This window comes from Aspergillus viridinutans, assembly GCF_018404265.1.
Source record: "Aspergillus viridinutans IFM 47045 DNA, scaffold_9, whole genome shotgun sequence".
NCBI classification, from domain to species: domain Eukaryota; kingdom Fungi; phylum Ascomycota; class Eurotiomycetes; order Eurotiales; family Aspergillaceae; genus Aspergillus; species Aspergillus viridinutans.
In genome coordinates, this window is record NW_025091225.1 from 1,480,468 (window position 1) to 1,498,944 (window position 18,477).

The 18,477-nt window shown below is 50.1% G+C and overlaps 7 protein-coding genes across 7 annotated transcripts; 1 reads left to right on the forward strand and 6 right to left on the reverse strand.

The window, feature by feature from the left end:
* Positions 1-8: 8 nt before the first annotated feature.
* Positions 9-1,507, reverse strand: Aspvir_010126 (FAD-binding oxidoreductase; the record flags this gene model as incomplete). Its single annotated transcript, XM_043273259.1, has 2 exons — positions 9-1,177; positions 1,246-1,507. The coding sequence occupies 2 exons, from the start codon at positions 1,505-1,507 to the stop codon at positions 9-11; spliced, it is 1,431 nt and encodes a 476-aa protein (XP_043129194.1).
* A 920-nt stretch (positions 1,508-2,427) lies between these two features.
* Aspvir_010127 (uncharacterized protein) lies at positions 2,428-3,841 on the reverse strand (the record flags this gene model as incomplete). Its single annotated transcript, XM_043273260.1, has 4 exons — positions 2,428-2,751; positions 2,788-3,126; positions 3,188-3,768; positions 3,826-3,841. The coding sequence occupies 4 exons, from the start codon at positions 3,839-3,841 to the stop codon at positions 2,428-2,430; spliced, it is 1,260 nt and encodes a 419-aa protein (XP_043129195.1).
* A 1,197-nt stretch (positions 3,842-5,038) lies between these two features.
* Positions 5,039-8,035, reverse strand: Aspvir_010128 (transcription factor domain-containing protein; the record flags this gene model as incomplete). The annotated part of the gene is made up of 9 exons (XM_043273261.1): positions 5,039-5,502; positions 5,559-5,930; positions 5,982-6,066; positions 6,137-6,212; positions 6,260-6,384; positions 6,437-6,945; positions 6,994-7,263; positions 7,287-7,560; positions 7,823-8,035. The coding sequence occupies 9 exons, from the start codon at positions 8,033-8,035 to the stop codon at positions 5,039-5,041; spliced, it is 2,388 nt and encodes a 795-aa protein (XP_043129196.1).
* Positions 8,036-8,330: 295 nt separating this feature from the next.
* Aspvir_010129 (putative cytochrome P450 monooxygenase) lies at positions 8,331-9,814 on the forward strand (the record flags this gene model as incomplete). The annotated part of the gene is made up of 2 exons (XM_043273262.1): positions 8,331-9,668; positions 9,716-9,814. The coding sequence occupies 2 exons, from the start codon at positions 8,331-8,333 to the stop codon at positions 9,812-9,814; spliced, it is 1,437 nt and encodes a 478-aa protein (XP_043129197.1).
* Positions 9,815-9,932: 118 nt separating this feature from the next.
* Positions 9,933-10,624, reverse strand: Aspvir_010130 (cupin domain-containing protein; the record flags this gene model as incomplete). Its single annotated transcript, XM_043273263.1, has 2 exons — positions 9,933-10,247; positions 10,298-10,624. The coding sequence occupies 2 exons, from the start codon at positions 10,622-10,624 to the stop codon at positions 9,933-9,935; spliced, it is 642 nt and encodes a 213-aa protein (XP_043129198.1).
* Positions 10,625-11,754: 1,130 nt separating this feature from the next.
* Aspvir_010131 (putative extracelular cellulose binding protein (Cip2)) lies at positions 11,755-12,976 on the reverse strand (the record flags this gene model as incomplete). The annotated part of the gene is made up of 2 exons (XM_043273264.1): positions 11,755-12,887; positions 12,931-12,976. 2 exons carry the CDS (start codon positions 12,974-12,976, stop codon positions 11,755-11,757), a joined length of 1,179 nt encoding a protein of 392 aa, XP_043129199.1.
* Positions 12,977-13,221: 245 nt separating this feature from the next.
* Positions 13,222-14,631, reverse strand: plyC (polysaccharide lyase family 1 protein; the record flags this gene model as incomplete). The annotated part of the gene is made up of 4 exons (XM_043273265.1): positions 13,222-13,511; positions 13,559-13,816; positions 13,859-14,211; positions 14,270-14,631. The coding sequence occupies 4 exons, from the start codon at positions 14,629-14,631 to the stop codon at positions 13,222-13,224; spliced, it is 1,263 nt and encodes a 420-aa protein (XP_043129200.1).
* Between the last annotated feature and the right edge of the window lie 3,846 nt (positions 14,632-18,477).

Here is an 18,477-nt window from a genome sequence, read left to right on the forward strand (position 1 = left end):
GTGCCATCTCAGGAGACGACCATAACGCCCTGTGGATTGTGGAAGATGTTTTCTGGATCCAAATCACCTTTCAGCTCTTCCAATCTTGGAAGGTTGCTACGCCAGTACGCCTGCTGGGCGTTGGGCATTCTGGGATCGGGACATCCGAGATATGCATGACCCGCGCTCTCAGGCACTGCTTGAGCCAGAACATCGTACATACCGTCTGCGAAACCATAAGTGGTCTGCGAGACTGGACCAAGCGGGTTGATTACGAAGATTTGAATCCAGAAAAGCACATCGCGGTGGCCGTATGCTGTGGCATCTTCAGGCACCGCATTGATAGCTCCACCCTCCAGACTGAGTGTGACAAACCAGGACACAGTTCCGGGGTTGTTCTCGTGGATGTAATTGAACAACTCATCAATCGCGGAATCGGGAATCAGGGCGCGAGGCGTAAACCCTAGGGACTTGGCATAAAACCAGGTCGGGGTGTTTCCGACCAATCTTAAAATGATATCTTCCAGTTCGTGACCAACCATCCCCAGCCAGTCCGTCAGAACAAGCACGTTGCTGGCCTCGCTGGGCGGAAACCTTTCCTCCAGGCCCAGCGCGTCGTACTCTGCTTTCGAGCCAAAGTAGAGACCTTCGAGAATGATCTGGCCGTCAAAGATGTTCATGTTGGAGTAGAACTTCCAGGTGAGGTTTTCCTGAGCTATGAATGCCTGCCAGTCTTTGACGAGCTGTGCCTTCTCGGCAGGAGTCCCCAGATTGAACGTATACGAATATTGGACGGCCAAGCCGGGCGCCTGTTCTGTGCGCACTTTGAACTCGGTGACTATCCCAAAGCTGGCAGCAGCACCTTTGATGGCGAAGAAGATATCCTGATTCTGAGTATCCGACGCACGCACAATACTCGAGTTTGCTAGCACGACCTCGACTTCCTCGACGTGGTCCAGCGCCAGACCCCACTGGCGCGCTGTCGGGCCCAATCCGCCCACCGTCAGGTGGCCGCCTGTCCGAATGGTCGGACAGATACCGTGGGCCATTGCTCTATGGCCCGCATTGTACAGCTCGGTGTCGAGGTCGCCTAGTGTGATTCCGGGTCCGATGGTCGCGATATAGGTCGACTCATCCATGGAGAATTGGGAGAAGTGCTTCATTTCGACCACGATGGCACCGTCCTCTCCACCAAGTCCTAGAACAGAGTACGAGTTAGTGGACTGTCAGAAGCTGCAAACTACCACCGTAACCAGTCATACATACCATAATTGCCGAAACTGTGTCCTCCACTGCGAGCCTGCACCTTGTAGCCATATTCAGAGGCGCATTTCACCACAGCAGCTATTTCCTCCGCTGATTGAGGGTATGTGATTGCCGCCGGAGTGACGGGGATATTCAAGTTGTATGGCTCGACTGCGGTAGCCTGGTACAACAGCTGATCTTGAAAAGCGACATGGGCGGCATTACCCCCAACGGCGGATATCAAACAGTCACGCCCGGCGGCGATACTGGTGGTATTGCCCATTGCGCAAGGCCGAAGTCAAAGACGTACTGCGCGGCACTGGGAGAAAACACATGGTCCCACGCGGGACTGGGCCCCTTTTTGAACTGCAGCCGTGTTGCCCAGGCGCATTACCAGGATGCCAATCCCTTGCTTGATCCGCCTTAGCAGGACAATAGTCCAACTGTTCTAGCGCATTGCGGTGCTGCGCCGAAAGTGCCCACTTCTTCAGCTCCAGTGTCTCCATCGACATGCGGTCTTTTGGAATCAAAATTAATAAGAAGATAGAAGGCGAATGCTAATCCCTCGCGCACAGGTCCCCATGAAGTAGACCTTTGTAGGCCTTTCTAAGGACACTCTTGTGGGGGAACTAGGCTGAAGTGGCTAGAGGCCCTAGCTAAAATAGTGCGGAAATAAGTGTCTTGGCCAGAAGAGGGGCAGTCAGGTAGGTATGGATTGGTGTTTGTTGATCATTATTACCAGTACTATGACTGGATAGGATAGGTCATCAACTGGTACACAGTGCACTGGTGTTTAGATTAGTACTAGAGTGAGGGACTTAACCCTCACTGACGTGGTCTCACATTTGAAAAAGCCTTTCCTTGTTGTACATGGCAACAAAAATGGTATGATTCCGACTGAAGATGCGCGTAGGATGGTTGACACTGCGGGATCATTGGACAAGCAGCTAAAGATTTTCACTGCTGGCGAAGGATGATCCTGATCCTGTCAGACAACTGATCGTCGATAGGTTCGCACAGAGGCTAGGCACGGTAGTTTTGAGGGCTTAGGGGATACGCGATATCAATAATTCATCGACCACTTATTGTTGATTATCTCGAACATGGTTCCTATTGCGATAGCACATAGGTAAAAAGAGGATAATGAGTTGGTCAGACTCCGTTGCTCTTGCATATTATAGCTGCGTCAATTTAGCTAACTATTTACTCAATCTTCATAATAATCTTCCCCTTGGAGGAGCCACTCTCAAGCAACTGATGCGCCTGAACAATCTGCTCAAAGGGAAAAACCCTCTCCACGAATACCTTGAATGTCTTATCACAGAGTTTCGGCAGCGCATTCGATACCAGCATATCCCGCAGCTTGCGCTGATACAGCTCATCCCGGCTACGCAGGCTAGGATTCCTGCTACGAAAGACCGGCCTCTGCGAGTATTCATGCAAAGCGCCGACGATATGTTCACTCGAGCCGAGGAGGTCGCAGAATGTGGTCTGTGGAGTTCCTCCCAGGATGAGTCCTAGCTCCACCTACGGCTGCTTTATAACTATTAGTTATATTCCCACCAGGTCCTTAGTGTCGAGGCCGTGTGATGCTGAGAAAATGTCAGCAGCCTGGTCATCAATCGTCTTGGGCTTCCGGCCTAGCAGCTGTTCCAAGGTAGGATCGAGGAAGGCCTTTTCACCAAGCGAAATGGCAGTGTGCCAGCTCGCCCAGTTCTCAAGGAAGCTGGCTTGCTCCGGTGGCACACTCCCATTCTTGACGTGCCAAGCGATGGCCTCCTCAACAGGCAAGACGCGAACATTGACCTTCCTGCCGGTATGCTTCATGTACTTCTTGATGATGTCGACCCCAGTCAAGAGCTCGGGACCAGTAAAATTCAGGGTTCTGTTGATGTAGTTTTGCTACAATTAAGGGTCAGCCCACAGCCAGGTCTCCCGTGTGTGTGCAAAAACAAACACATACCCAGTTCGCGATGACCCTCGCGGTGGCCTCGCCCAGCTCAGCCCTGTTCGCCCAGTGCTCCAGGCCGTCATTGGGCAGCACAGCTTCCTGAACGACGTCGGGAGCGGCATCCAGCTTCAGAAACCCGGCATAGTTGTTCCATAGGTGCGAGTAGGACGCCATACGAAGGATCGTGTAGGTCATCCCGCTGTCCTTTAGGTAGCGTTCGGTCAGGAGGTGGGCCTGCGCGACCTGCGCGACGCTCGTGTTGCCTTCAGCTCCACCACAGAATGAGAGCGAGGTGTAGATGATGTGGCGAACGCCTGCGGCCTTGGCGGCGTCGATGGCATTCCGGTGCAGCTTGTAGCGTTCCTCGCCCATGGAAGGGAACGACACCAAGAACAACACCTCCGCGCCGGAGTACGACTCCACCAGCGTCGACGGCTCGTACAGGTTACCCTTGCGGATCTCAATCCCGGTTTCACGGACGGCGGTCGGGATGGCAGCCGTATTGTAGGCCGAAATGCGCAGCTCTGAGACCGGGACCAGCTTCTCTGAGAGGAGCGTCTGGAGAGCGGCGCGGCCTATCCCGCCGGTAGAACCTGGAGAACCCTAGTTAGTCCATTGTTCGAAAGACGGCATGCCACATATTTTCATACCTGTAAGAACAATCATGAACAGACAAGACTCAGTTAGTTGCTAGAAGCAGGTGGAATTGTGAAAGGATGACTTGAATTATGGTCCGAGCAGACCAAAGACCAGCATTTCCCACCATCTTAGATGTATCTTATAGAAGCAGAACCTGGTGATTCACTGATTCCGGCCTTAGCCAATGACGTCAATATCATAGGTGCTGAGTAATGGAGAAAAGATAGCCATATTATAGAGCTGGGACAGCAAGACTAGAAGTCGGGCCGATCATTAATCACTTTGCGGTCAATATTTGGCACTTTTCGGTGCGACCCTTGGTCACTATAGCGGACCGGATTCATAAGCAGCTGACAAAGTCGCCTTGAAAAACTACCTGACTAATATTAAATTTGTCTCCGAGTCAATCTGATCGCACAGAAGTACTGTCAGCGAGCTGTTATTTGTCAGCGAGATCTAAGAAAGTACCAGGAATCAGGACCTGAGGGACCCCTGAGAGCAAAGAAGTCAGCGATATGCTGGCAGAACACGGACCACTCGATATAGCACGCGCTCTTGAAATCCAAGTTCACTTAATGCAAACCCTTCCCAGCTGACGGGATGTCTGCACCTTCTTGCAATTGCTTTGGTTTCATCTGCGTCAGGTTCCCACAGCAGAACAACAAGCGCCGAAACAGGTGGAATCGTGGACGAACGAAATTCAAAAGTTACAGAGGTTAAAAATAGAAAGCCGAACCCAGTCAAAGAGAAAAAGAGGACAAAGGAGCTTCAAGGGTTTATCAAACAAGCCTTAGGGCCCAATCAGTCATCTAATGCATACGACAATGCTAATCAGGATGGAGGAAACGAGACAAACCCAACCACTACTAGCAATAGTGACACAATTGATGGTGCTGAGTTTTCCAGAACCTCCAACTCCAACAATTCACATGATAAGGCAAAAAACGATGGAGCAAATGACAGTGCCTTTGGTTCATCAGATGGAGCTAAAGAGTCCAGTCAATCAGCTGAGAAGACTGCCCCCAAACGGAAAATTTCGCAACAGGGAAACCCTCCGTGGCGTCTTCAGATGTTCCCCTGATATCTTTAATGTACACTGAGAAAGACGGAATTCCCAAAGGGTATCTAAATGCAACTCGTGGACAGGTTGCCGCCGAACAACATTGCAAACTATGTATTGCGCGCAACCTTGATAGAAGAGTCCTAATTGTGAAAACGATTGAATCAGTCTTGCCTTCTCAGAGTATTCTCAATCCAGTCAGTGTCCATATCAATATCGATCTGACCAAGGACCTCTTCCCACAATCCTGGGTCGTCATTGATATCAAGATTAAACGTGATATGCTGCTGGGATGGCCAGTCTGACGGACCGACCCTTGTATCATCGCGTCTTATAACAGTGGTCTCAGGAGGGCTACGCTGCTGACTGATGGTAGGTGTCACAGGAGCATTGAAATCAACCCGTCCCTCGGCCACTTGATTGGATCCAATCGAGGCCTGAAGTTCTAGCAGCAAGGAGTGACGAGACCCGAGATAGGTATTCCCTCGATCAGCCATGCTGCGCAACAGACTCAGTGCCATATCCATTGTTCTGGCATTGGTCTCATTGTGCGGAAAGGCCGCATTGACCATGACCAGCAACAGAGCGGCAGAGAAGATGTATTCGCCATCCAAGTAGCCATAGGTTGCTATGGTTCACAATGAGAATCAAGTTGGGCTTGAGAGGGAAGATCCGAGAACGTACCGACTAGATTGTGCCTGGCTGCAGCATCCATGATGAGCGTCGTGGCTCGAGCCGCGGTGATGCAGCTCTCAATGACGGCAACTGTGTTTTGCGACAAGCCTTCTTTCCAGTCATTTGCAGCAGGCCCTCCAGTCTCTGCATCCAGGCGCCTCTGGATCACATAGAACACCAGAGGTCTGGCAGTCATGTTGATGCAAGAATAAAAGTGAAGGAATATGGAGACTGATTCGCGATTGATATGCGTGTCTAGCGTGGTAAAGTCGATGCGTAAGCGATCTGGCACTTGTCGCAGCCAGTCAGACAGGTCATTTGTAATGCTCTGTACGGATGCCAGGAGATTAGACCCGGATCGAGGCTTCTTGCGGTAGATCTCTGTGACGCATGTCAGCATGGCTATTGAATAGCCTAGTTTGAGGAGCTCACCTTCTCCAATTCTGCCTAGAATGCGAGACAGTTGGGTGTAATGAGTGAGAACGACAGATGGCCACGGAGCCGCCGTAGAGCCGCCCTGCAGAAGGTTAGCAAAGAGTCATCATTCCCAAACGGAAAAGAGAAAAGGTAGAGAGGATGGTTTATACTTCAGGTATCGGCCACATTGTCCCAATGTCTTCATCTTGAATAGTGATTGGATTCCCGGACTTGACAGAAAGTAACCTGTAAATGTCAGTAATGTCGTTCCGAGAAGATGCATACAGCAGTACCTGTCAAGACTATACACAGACCACCAGGCTCGCCGTCGTCGATAGCGATCTGCATCACTGACATCCGGATGCGACACCTCCTGATGGAGTCCTAATGAGATAGCCATGCGAAGAGCGAGGCCAATCTACAATTTATGTCAGCGGCCCACAACGACATTGTACAAATGGAATGCGTACGTATAGAAAAGCAGCATCACGGCGGTTCAGATTCTGCATGTAATAAGCGACATAACACAAGACCTCGACGAAGAATATCGAGCCTTCCTCATGAATGTCTGGCAGAAAACGCAAGGCATGCTTAAAGTACTTGAAGCCAGGCGGGCCATCGTCTCCGGACCACTGGTTCACTGAATACATCAGCCCGTAGGCAATGACAAGCAGGACTTGGCAATAAACAAGGCATGACTCTCGGTTTGAGAAGTCAGGAGGCTGATGATAGACGATGTTGACTCGTTCTTCAAAGTCCTCAGGCTGAATCAGGGAAAAGATAGTTCCGATGTAGGTATATTGCACCCAGAACAATCGCTTGGCGAATTCGAACGGTGGCAGCTGTGGGAGAGCCCGATTGACGGAACGGTGTAGAGACGAAGGATCATCGTACAGAGGACGCACGTCCCATGCGAGATTGGACGATGAAGGATGCAGTCGCTTGGCCAGTGCGACCGCCGCAGCAGGGCCAACATAGTCTGAGAGTGGTTAGCTGATATTATGGATGATGCAATCTATTGACATACGATGTTCTCCTGATCGATTTAAGAAAAGATTATCCGTTCCATTATACCACCAGTCGTCTCGGTTAGGCGGAGTGCTCTCACTCGCGTTGCTATAGGGGGTAGGTTGGCTTGGAGTGGAGTGTGATGACAGAGGTGGAAGACTGTGGTCCGACCCTTGCCTTGCAGCTCTAGCTTGCGATTGAAGCTGACGCAGGTAGCTGGTTTCGGTGCAACTGCGGTTAGCGCATTGCGCCTTCCAGGCGATTATTCCTTTATATCTCCGCTCCCCTCCTGGTCCGCGTAGTCTTGCTCACCTTTCAGGTACCGACACGCGTTTCTCAGCTTCAGAATATACACATATATGTCCCGCATCCTCACATGCAGCACAGGGATAGGGTGGGGTGCCGGCACATCGTGTCTTTCTGCCCCGACATCGATTGCATCTGCCATAGTCGTCAGCAGGTCTCTGCAGAACATCTGGTCAACATCACGCACGCTATAACTGAACGCGTATTTCCCGACCTGTCTATTGATCGGCTCTGCAATCCACTTCGAGCTTTCCCTTGCGCCATTGGGAAGTACTGGTGGCTGTCAAAGACAGAACATAATTATACTGACTGCCTCCTGCCGTTGGGAGAACTGGCTCCCAATAGAGTTGATCTTATTCGATTGCCCTTTCATTCACAGCAGAGACATTAACAGCCCAGTAGTGAGCTCAAGGACTCAATTATGTATGCGACTGAGGTTGACGACAACTATGCGTTGTTTGCCGAATGTCGTCTCATGACCCCACGAATCTCTCCTCTCCGGATCGGCTGTTTTTAACAGTTTTATCTCGTTGGACACTCACACTGCTGACCTTGAGGCTGAGATCCTGCTCGTATTTGGCAATCCTTGCAGATATTTTCCCCCCAGGAATCAATGAGATCTTCTCCAGATTCCCCGCATTAACCTGGTGGCTGCTTGTGGTGTCCCTCACCGTGGTAGCTGATAAGCCGTCGGCCCGATGGAGAATGGGGGCACGAGTCGCACGACCAATCGAGTTGGAGCTGGAGATGGACATGACCTTTAACACACAGAACAATCCGATAAGACAAAAAGAAAAAGTTGACCAATAACGTAGTACCTAGGCTTACTTTGAGGCTCCGAGAATTGAAAGCCGTTGTTGGGGACAAATGAGCCACTGCCCTTTCCCGGTTATTTTTCTCGGTTCGGGATATCGCGGTTAAGAAACAAGGATGTGCTGTCTTGGTGAGTCGTTTCCCCGACCTCCAAAGCCGGCTCCTTACTGATTTCTCAAAGGAGAAAAAAATTCACAGTTATGATTCAAGCTCTATTTCGAAAGATGTCCTAGGCAAATGGCTGTGCTTGCGGTTTTCATATTGATTCTCTGCGTGTTCGGCGGCATCCTGTGGAACTACACGCGGCTAAACTCAATTCCCGGCCCATTGCTTGCGGGCCTGTCTGATATTTGGTGGGAGTGTCTCAAATCATCACCACGATATGCTTATCGTTTGGAGCGTCTTCATCGCAGATATGGTGAGGTAGTTCGCGTAGGGCCGAAGACGGTCAGCGTCTCTGACCCCTCCGCCGTTTTCCGGTCGGATGCCGCTTGTTCACGAAGGTCGCAGGTATTTATCACTCTCTCCAAGAAGATGGACTACATGCTGAGATTTACCGAGTCGTTCCTTGATAGTTATGTGGAGGAACCAGAAGGAGTGATTGTGAATGCTCGACTCAAAAGCAGTGGACATGTTTACCCAGACAAGCAGAGAGACCACGCATTTAAACATCATGATAAAATCAAGGACCTTGTTCTCGACTTCCTCAGAGCGATTCGAAAACAACGTACCTTGAAACTGGCTGTGTTCCGAAGCTTCGCGACAGACATTGTTGGACGCATGTTTGTGGACGACCTTGACAATGACCGAGCAGCACCCACGGGTACCGGGCCAAACCACACGGATCCATGCCGATTTACAACATCTCTGGACCATATTATGTTCAAGAGCCCAGTTGCCAAACTAAAGCGCAAACGAAACAAGAGCCTAAGATGGGTTGCTTGCGCAGGGACCTATTCCGGGTGGAACGATGTGTCTACCTTTGACGTTTTGCCGGAGACAGGCAGAGGAATATTCCCGTGGGCAGAAATCCGTGAATACGGCGATCGGCACGCCTCTCTGAGTATAAAGCAAGCGGACTGCATGATCGATGCCTTTGTTTCAGTGTTTCTCCATTTGATCAAGTGCCCCACGGCTATGTCTCAGCTCCAGCACGAGCTAGACAGCGCATTTCGCAAGGTGGCCTTATCCGATATTCTTCAGCAAGAAATGGAGTCACACGCCCTACCAATCCTGGATGCTGTCATGAAAGAATCGATGCGACTTGCCATGGGATTTGATTATCGAAGAGATGTTCCTGCGGGGGGTGTAGTAGCCTTGGGACATGACCTTCCCGAAGGAACGGTCGTTCGATTTCATTCAGAGTCTATAAGAAACAATCATGCCATCTATGGAGAAGACGTCAGCTCTTTTCGGCCACACAGATGGCTACAGGCAGACTTGGATCAACGGCAACGGAAACGGATGGAGGAAGGATTGTTGGTTCTTCGACCAAATTTGCCAAATGCCACGAAAGCTCGAGCTGCCTGGCTGGAATTGAAGCGAGCTGTTGCTCTGGTCATCTGGAAGTTTGATGTAAGTGCAGTTGACGGTTTGTAGAGGTCCAGACTAAAATATCTTAGCTGCATCGTATCAATAATGACGAGGTGTCCATCCAAGATGCCGCTTCTCCGGAGCATGAATACAATATCTTGTTGAACTTTACTCCTAGAATGCATTAATTCGGAATATGCCGAAAATGAACAATTGTCAGACATCCTCATTAAATAAAGTTGTCGCTGGAACACAAGACAAACACAAGACAAAGCTACGGACACGCCCAAGGAGTTCTATAGACGCTCACTCCCCCTTCACTAGTCCCAGCTTCTCATTTTCGGCCTTGCTTCGCTGACTCCATGCCGGAGCCTCATCTTCGCCCCTTTCTTCCTGTGCATCTCCTTCTGCCTTGGTCTGGTGCACAGTACTCGGATAATGCTCGGCAGGCGCATAAACTGTCACCACTTCCAAGGGAACGTCGCCGATGTTAAGGAACTGGTGCTGAGTACCTGCAGGAACGATGATCACGTCGCCCTCCTTGATCTCCTGCTCCTTTCCAGCGACGATCGCCTTTCCCTTGCCGTGTGTGAAGATGAGTGTTTGGTCGACAGTGTGAATCTAATGGACCATTAGTTTTCACCAAGCCATCAATGAATGCAAAGACGAACCTCGTCGCCAATCTCGCCATCCACTGGTACTTCCATGGCAACGAACTGGGAGTACAGCCCTGTATGTAGGACTTTGCGGAACACGCCAAACTTCCGATTGGGCGACATTACGCCGGGAAGATAGACTATTTCGTTCTGGGGTGGCTTATCAGCCGTATTGCTGTTGAATTTGTCAAAATTGGACATTTTTGCGACGTTCTGGTGGAAGCCTTGGTGGGGGTTGTTCCTGCAGTAGATGCTGAATGGGATGGGCACTGTGTTTAGGCCAGAGCGAGTTGCGCGAGTAATGCCAAATTGTCGCCGAAGCAAACGCAGTCCTCGATGCATTTTATAGTAATCAGCTGTATGCAGAGATCGGATGTCATCCTTGACACCGGCGTATCTTATACCAGCGTCTAGACTTGTTGACACGAGACAATGGTGACGTAAGGAGCAGATTCTTGATGCGTTCATCTGCACCTACAAACAGGAACCGATCCGATGATGTATAAGCTTTAATTGATGATTGAATGATCTGATCGCTTGATATTGCATCAATGGACGAAGAACGTCGGATGGTGGTGAAGAGTCTAGAATGCAATGTGCCACCGCTTTTAAAACCAAAGCTTGTTCTACTCATGCCCCCATCTACATCCCCATCCCATCCTCTTCAAATTTCGGCATGAGATCTTCCCCAGGATGCATCAGTTGCTCCGTATCTGTAACATTCCTCCCGTCAACACCCTCCAATCTCTTCTCGAGCTTTTCCCGCATCCAGCCAGGAAAGATATTCAGCGCTTCTGCGATTTCATCTGGGCTTAGAGCTCGATAGCTTATCACCTTGCCATCTTTATCGACGTTTCGCCACACTCCTAAGGTCCATGCCGAGATGGGAGAAGCCCAGGGGGTCTTTTGGTAGATCGCTCAGGGTGGATAATAGGACTGATTTAGCTGCGCAGGTGGATCCATCTCCCTGTAGGTGTAGAAGTATAAGTCTAATGTAGTTTTTGAATAGGGAGATAGGGACAGGGTCAAAGTACCATGTCAGCCACGGTTTCTTCTGATGCTTCCATGGGATTATCTTTGGTGTTCAGGAAAGATACGGATCAGAGGGATAGAAGCCTGGACAACCAATGTTCGGTCAAATGATGGGCAGTCTGACGGTCTATATGTTACTTACTCATGTAGAGTGACAGGTCCCTACTTTGAGAGAGGCCATTACTAATGTAAGTGACGAGAGAAATTTAGGCAACAGGCACCTAACGAAACCGAGGGAATGATTGGCGGGAGTTGATTATATGTCCTAGAACTTAGGCTGTCTGATTTGTGATCTGGCCAACAGCCTACAAGGATCATTAATCTGAGAAACTCAGGCGTGAATCAATCACGGTGGTTCAAGTCATAGACAAACCGATAATCCAAGCACATTAGCATAAAAGAGCGCCGAAACAAGAAACACAGAGACAAAGGTTGAACTATCAAGTCAAAGTAGGAACTTGCCAGTTCACCCACGGCTTGCTATCAAACGCAATCCCCGCATAATTCTTCTGCACCGTGGTATTAACATCCATCCCCAGCAAGAACCGATTGACAAACGCAAACAGGTCATCCCGCTGCTGATCCGGGAACGAGCAATGCGGGTGGTTCATAGACATAGAGTACCCCATACGATCCGGCACCCCCATCGCCTGCCAGATCAGCCTCGCCGTCCCCATACACCCCAGCGACGACCACGGCCCCAGCCACTGATACCCCGCATTGTCGACGGACAGTAGACCGCGCGGAGCAATCAGCCCAGCCAGCATATGGTGGTCAAACGGGAGACGGTCAACACTATTCGCATATGCATTGAACGCAGTCGAGAACCAGACATTCTCCTGGACGATCTCCCCGGCCGTCTGCACGTTCTGCGGCGCGCCTTCTGACGCCTGCGCCAGCCGCCAGCATCCCGATCCCCCCGTGCCTGACTCCTGCGGTACGGTGAGTGCAATCCGCGAATCGAATGCACCGGCCACCAGCGCCCCCTTGCCGTTCCGCGAGCACCCCGTCACCCCGATTCGGGCGGTGTTGATTTTCGCGGCGGGGGTGGCCTCCAGACGGTCGATGATGCGCGATGTGGCCCATGCCCAGGCCATCATTGCGCCGGCGGGGTGGTTGGCGCCATACAAGGTATAGAAGAGGCCCTTGCCGCGGCTGCTTTGGTCGTTTTGCTGGGCGATCTGGCTGTTGTCGAAGGTGATGGTTGCGACTCCAGGTGGGAGGGGGATGCTTAGCCCCCCGTAGGCGATCATCGCGGGGTAGGGTGGTGCTCCTGAGCCAGAGGGATAGGTTATGGTTGCTGTGAAGGAGATGGTACTCCTAGCATTGGAGGCGGTGATGGTCAGTATGTTTTGGCTGAAGGTAGAGGTTACGCTGGAGGGAGCGGGAGGCTTGGTGCCTAGTTCGAGCTGCTGGAGGAGTGTGCTAATGTGGCTCTGGCGGCATTGCCAGTCGGAGAGTGTGGTAACACGACCGGACTGCGGCAGTGGATACCACGAGAAGGGATCGGGGAGTGTCGTGATGGACTGCAGCTGGGGGGATGAAGGGAGACTGGTGCAGTTGGCAGCCAGGGCTGCAAGGTCAGTATAGTAACTGAAGAGAGAAGGGTAACTTACCTCCACTGGAGAGGAGGGAAAGCAGGACAGGGTAGAGGAACATCATTGTTGTCGTGCTGGGCTGGTGAACTGCTCGATAACCACAGTTATCCCCCGGTTTATATGCTCGAGATGGCATTCTTCCGATGAGCCGATGAGCCTATACAAGGTTTCAGTACCGACATGATTAGGCTAATATCTATGTTACATCGATGATCTACATGATCTTGTGATCGTATTCCGCAAGGATCGTGGAAAAATGCATACATTTAGCATATATACTCCGAATGCACGGATTCAGTAATGGCAAGGTCAATGGTACGTCGACGGAACCAGCGAGTTGGCCCACACCTCCAGATATGTATAGCCACTACTATGCAGTTTCATAGAATCATTGGTGTTTGGATCCGTTCCCAGCTGCTTCTCTGCTGCATCAGGAATTCCGTCCCCATCAGTGTCCGTCGCAGGAGTGCCTCCTTTCAGAGTACCTGGCCCTCCCATAGTAGCTTCATCGGAGATCAGAGCACCCTCTGTGCCCCAAGACTGTACTTGCGCGATCAACTGCGTGTCGACACTATCCCTGACCTTGGATGCTCCAGCATCTGTCGAGTTGAATTAGCTGATGCACCTCGGACGAGGACGAACTCACATTTGGTCACGTAGGTCACGGCCTCAGCCGGGGTCATGGTATAGGCCACCGCTGGGTAGTTATATTTGGTCGACACGATTGCCATGCCACCGTAATTAGACGACGACACGCCGAGTTCAGAGCCGTCCAGTTGCCCATCCTGGTCTGCATCGTAGTAGTTGTTGTCGACGTATCCGTGGAAGTTTGCGTTGCCACGGGTAAACGCCGTCACCGATGTCGAGGGACCACTGATAAAGTAATTGCCAATGATATTGGCGTCTAACAATTAGCTGATGCCAACGAAGAGGAAGAGGTCCATACAAGATTGACCATCAGAGTCTCCAGCAATGTATCCTCCGCCGCCGCCCCAGTTGTACACAACGTTGTTGGTAAACTCGTTCACGCCCTTGACCTTGGGATTGCGCGTCTTATTATCAATGTACAGGTTGCGGAACAAGGAAACACCACCGTCGGTCTGTATCAATCCACCGCAGGAATGGGTCTCCAGCCCCTGAGCAATGATGCTGTTTTGCACGGTAATGTTGCTACCTGTTCCACTGATGGAGAAGGTCTCGTCGCGTCCCCACGAGACCGAAACGTGGTCGAAAATCATCCTATTTCCTTCGGCGATGGTGATGGCGTCCTTGCCTGAAGTGCCGCCCTTACCCATGCGACTAGAGAATGTCAGTAAGTAACCCAATATAATGGTCTGCGGAGAAGGGTAAGACATACATGCGAATATATCGCACAATCGCATCATCCGCGTTAGAAAAAGACCATCCATTTCCATAAACTGTGATGCCGTCTCCAGGCGCCGTCTGTTCCAGTATGGTCACGCGCTTCGAAACCACGATTCGATCGAAGATCTTAATCACGCCTCCGACTGCAAAGACAACGATGCGATCAGTCGCAGAAACAGCATCCCGGAGTGAGCCTGCTCCGGTATCGTTCAGATTGGTAACGACGTAGACTTGGCCATTGCGGCCGCCGATCGCATTGACGCCAAAGCCTTCGGCGCCAGGGAATGCGACCAGCGCCGTGACAACTTGAGAGAAAGCAGCTAAACTGACGAGAAGAGGTGCAGATAGCTTCATATTGAAGGTATGGTATGCGAAGGCTGCAAAAAGAAAGAGGAGCCATTTTCTGTTTATATACAGGAGTTGCAGACACGAAAGGAATAAAAACACCAAGCATGATTGCTGCAAAAATTACCGCGTGCCAAGTCAACGCCGTCAACCTGGCGAACCTGCAGGGTCCGAGGTAGATTAAAAAGGTTTGTGCTGAGGATATTCCGGTCAATCGGAAGACGAGGTTGTTAACGCGACAATTCAGGCAATCTCAAAATGGACGGCTACGACGATCGTCTCCACCTATCATCTTCAGTAGGGAGGCCAGGGTTTCGGATATCCGGCTCATTTGTCTTTTCAGTCTCCCCTGAAGCTATTCGAATTCATAGGTGGAGAAAGCCGGCGCAGCTGCCGAGTAGGTCATGGAAGGCTACTTCTCCGGTATAGAAACATCGGTAAAGCCTAGATGCGATAATGTTGAGCTTTCATGTCTTATGGTCAAGCCAGACTATTATATAACAAAGGTTTGAAGCAAATCCTTCTTGGTATCATGCTGAAAACAGTAGGTCAATCACGACATCGGCGACACGGTCTCCTATATTTGAGGTCCACTTGTTGACTATCCAATATACTGCAAAGAGGGTGATTTTCTCGAAAACTCCGTTATGGCCAACGAGTTTCTGGACAGATGGGGAAAGAAAATGCCAAACATAATACCAAACAACGCTCTCGACAAGCAATCCCGCAAAGCGGACTTTCTGAATCGGATCAGGGGGTTCTCCGTCTTTATGGTCTTTGACTTGTTCAGGTTGGAGGATTCCCGACTTCAACAACAGTGCCTCAACGGCGCCGGCAATCTGGGTGTATTCAATCAGTATCTGCAGGAGACGTGCATGGTGACGGCAAAACTTCCTTACTTGGAGAATCAGAATCACCAGTGATTGACCGCATACATCCCCCATGATCATGGTCAGGAGATCTGGATGATCGCTAAAGTGGAATCACCCCAAACCTGCACATAACGTGAATCGGAATCCGTAAAATCTCTCTGTGATCCGTCCGAATGCGTATCCTAATCCGCCGACCACAAAGAGCATGAAGAATCTACGCTGAGTGGTCACACGAGAATTTGTAACCTGCAGCTTAGTCTTCTCCGGCTGTGAGGATGTCAGCTAACAGCATTTTGGCAGGTGCACAATAGGAGATAGACTGTAGGACTGACCGGATGTATTCTTGATTCAGATTCGACAATCAAAGCAAACGCAGAGAGGACATGGACAATCCATGTCCTATTATCCAGTGACAGACCTTGCGGGCTATTTGAAGAGTATACATGCTCCACGACGTGGTCAGAAAGCTTGCCCAGATACACTGCTGCGATAAGGAGACCCGTGTAGTACAACATGTCTCTTCTGTAACTGCGCTGACATGGCAGGTTTTCTTTGGCAAACCCGGCGTAAGATGAGGCGCATACTACGAGTGACAAGATATCGAAACAACTGAATGATTCCGAGGCTGAACGCCAAATGAGACGGTAAACTGTGGCAGCCGTATAAGAGGCAAGCCAGTAGTGACAAGGAAGACTGAAAGTGTAATAAGACAGCATCCTTCTTTGTCTGCGGTCAGTAAAGGGTAAGTATTCGTTTGTAGTCAAGTTGATTAATTGAAGTGAAAAAGATATCTGTGCAGGCAATGATGACATAGTAGGAAGTGACGGAGTTCCATGGGAGCGCAAAGTAAGGAGCATCCAGACTTTCCCAGACCAGCGGATGCAACTTGACCATTCGAAGGTTTGCGCAAAACTGCCACCAAGGCAGAAAGGCATATGAAATGCAAATCTCCCAGATGACCATCTATATACACAGAGGTGCCTCGTACCCGCATGGGAAACGGGAATCAAGTGTTTTGTCTGCTTTTCTCTGTTTGATCGAATGCATAGCTGACAAGGGAGGTATACAGACAAAAATGCCCATTGTGTTGTGCCGGTTGTCGAGGTTGATGACATTCCCGGTACCACTTCGGCAGTCATTGCCACATGTCGTTGTTGACTATCCTGTTCACTTTTTGACTTGAAAATATCGCATCTGGACGAATAATGCGTGGGACAGTTTCTGATCGAACAATGGGTCATCACAATATACTGTGAGCGACAGCGGGGTTGTCTCGTTGGATTCGGAAAACACCAACATAATACCGAGAGCGACAGGGCGGGTTGCCAGGCGGAACAGTCATATGTGCAGGATATCTGGCTCGAGAAGCCAGGACATCTTAGAAGGAACCGAATTGTCAGACATTGCCAAGGCAAATGGTTGAAGTGTGATAGAGAGAGCAAGGAAAAGAAAGAATCGTGCACCATGGCTCCTTGCGAATCTTCCTACAATCTGAGCATGCTGAGTTGCAGTTTCTGTTACTGGATGGTGGTGTTATGATCTGCTCGTAGATGGAAAGGGCCACTGAATGTACGCATAGCCAGCACAGCCATTGCTCCAACGGAAGGAGGGTTGCTACGATCCAAGGACGTGGCGAGTAGCAGGCTTTCGCAGAAGGCATGTGGTCTGTAGGTCCCAGCCAGGGCGACTGGAGCGGCTTGCTCATACGAATGTAGTTGCAAGGTAGCATCAAAAGGCTGTTATATATGAAGAAATTCTCAATATATACTCTAAGTCGGCCTGTGACCTACTGCTATTGGTACGACTTACCTACCTAACAAGGCGAGTGAGCAGGCGTAGCCTCTAATTTTTCCAGATATCCATATTTAGCCAAGGTACTGAATACAGTGTAGGTTACATCTATAGCATCCCCATGAAAGACGGCTTCTGTGTCCTTGATTCCGGACTATTCTCAGGCTGCTGTGTTCCGGCTCTTGCATTGCGAACGAACAAAAACAGCGAGTTCATACATGTTTCACTCCATGCCTGACCGCGATCTTGATTAATGTTGAGATGACAACTGGTGATGATCGACGGTTGCTGCTCTCAGCCAGCCAGTATCCATGCGGTTCATTGCATACATGCCTCGAGCATGATCAGTACTCGCCATATTTGAGAGCAGCGATCGACACCTCTTGCCATGGCATCTTCCAACGCGCAAGGGCAGAAGAGTAAAGAAAAGGAGACTATTCAAGATGCTCAAGATGCGCGCAACCTTGACCTCTTTCGCCTGTGCCTGGATTGTCAACTTTATATTCCATGCAGGATACAGAACAAACATGGCATGACAACGAACCTATTTCATATTCAACACACTGGATTAGTGTGATCTGTATTAGTTAAAGGAGTGCCATTTGTGATTTGTAAGAGCAAATAAGGATAAAAATTCAGAATGAGGGACAGGGATTAACTACCACAGGGTCACGACTCTCACGAGTTGGATTAGGCAATCTCCTGCACTGCGCCAACCTCATACTTTTAATACCACAGTAAATCGGCTCCACATCTGCAAAAGAGCCACAAAAATACTTGGGCAGTGTTACTTGTTCAAACGTTAAAGTAGTAGATTTGCTCTCAATAACACGCAATAGAGGACTGACGTGCAGTGATGGTGAATTAGCACATGTATGTTATACATTAAGCGGTTTCATTGGCATCAGATGCATCATAAAACTAACTGGTGCGCAACTGCCAGACAATGCTGTGGTTGAACCAATTGACCCGTCACTTTGTATTCTTCTTAATGCTTGGCTGCATAGCTTGGTGGGTCTAGCAGTTAGGGTTAAGGTCAACCATGAAATAGCGTCTTCTCCTTGAACTACGCTCAATTATGATGGCCCACTTAATGGCAAGATGACAAACGTCCTGCCAATAACGGAGCCCACGAGCAATTAGAAGACACTCTTGCGGACACTGGATAGCAAAGCACTTCCTTGGCCATCTT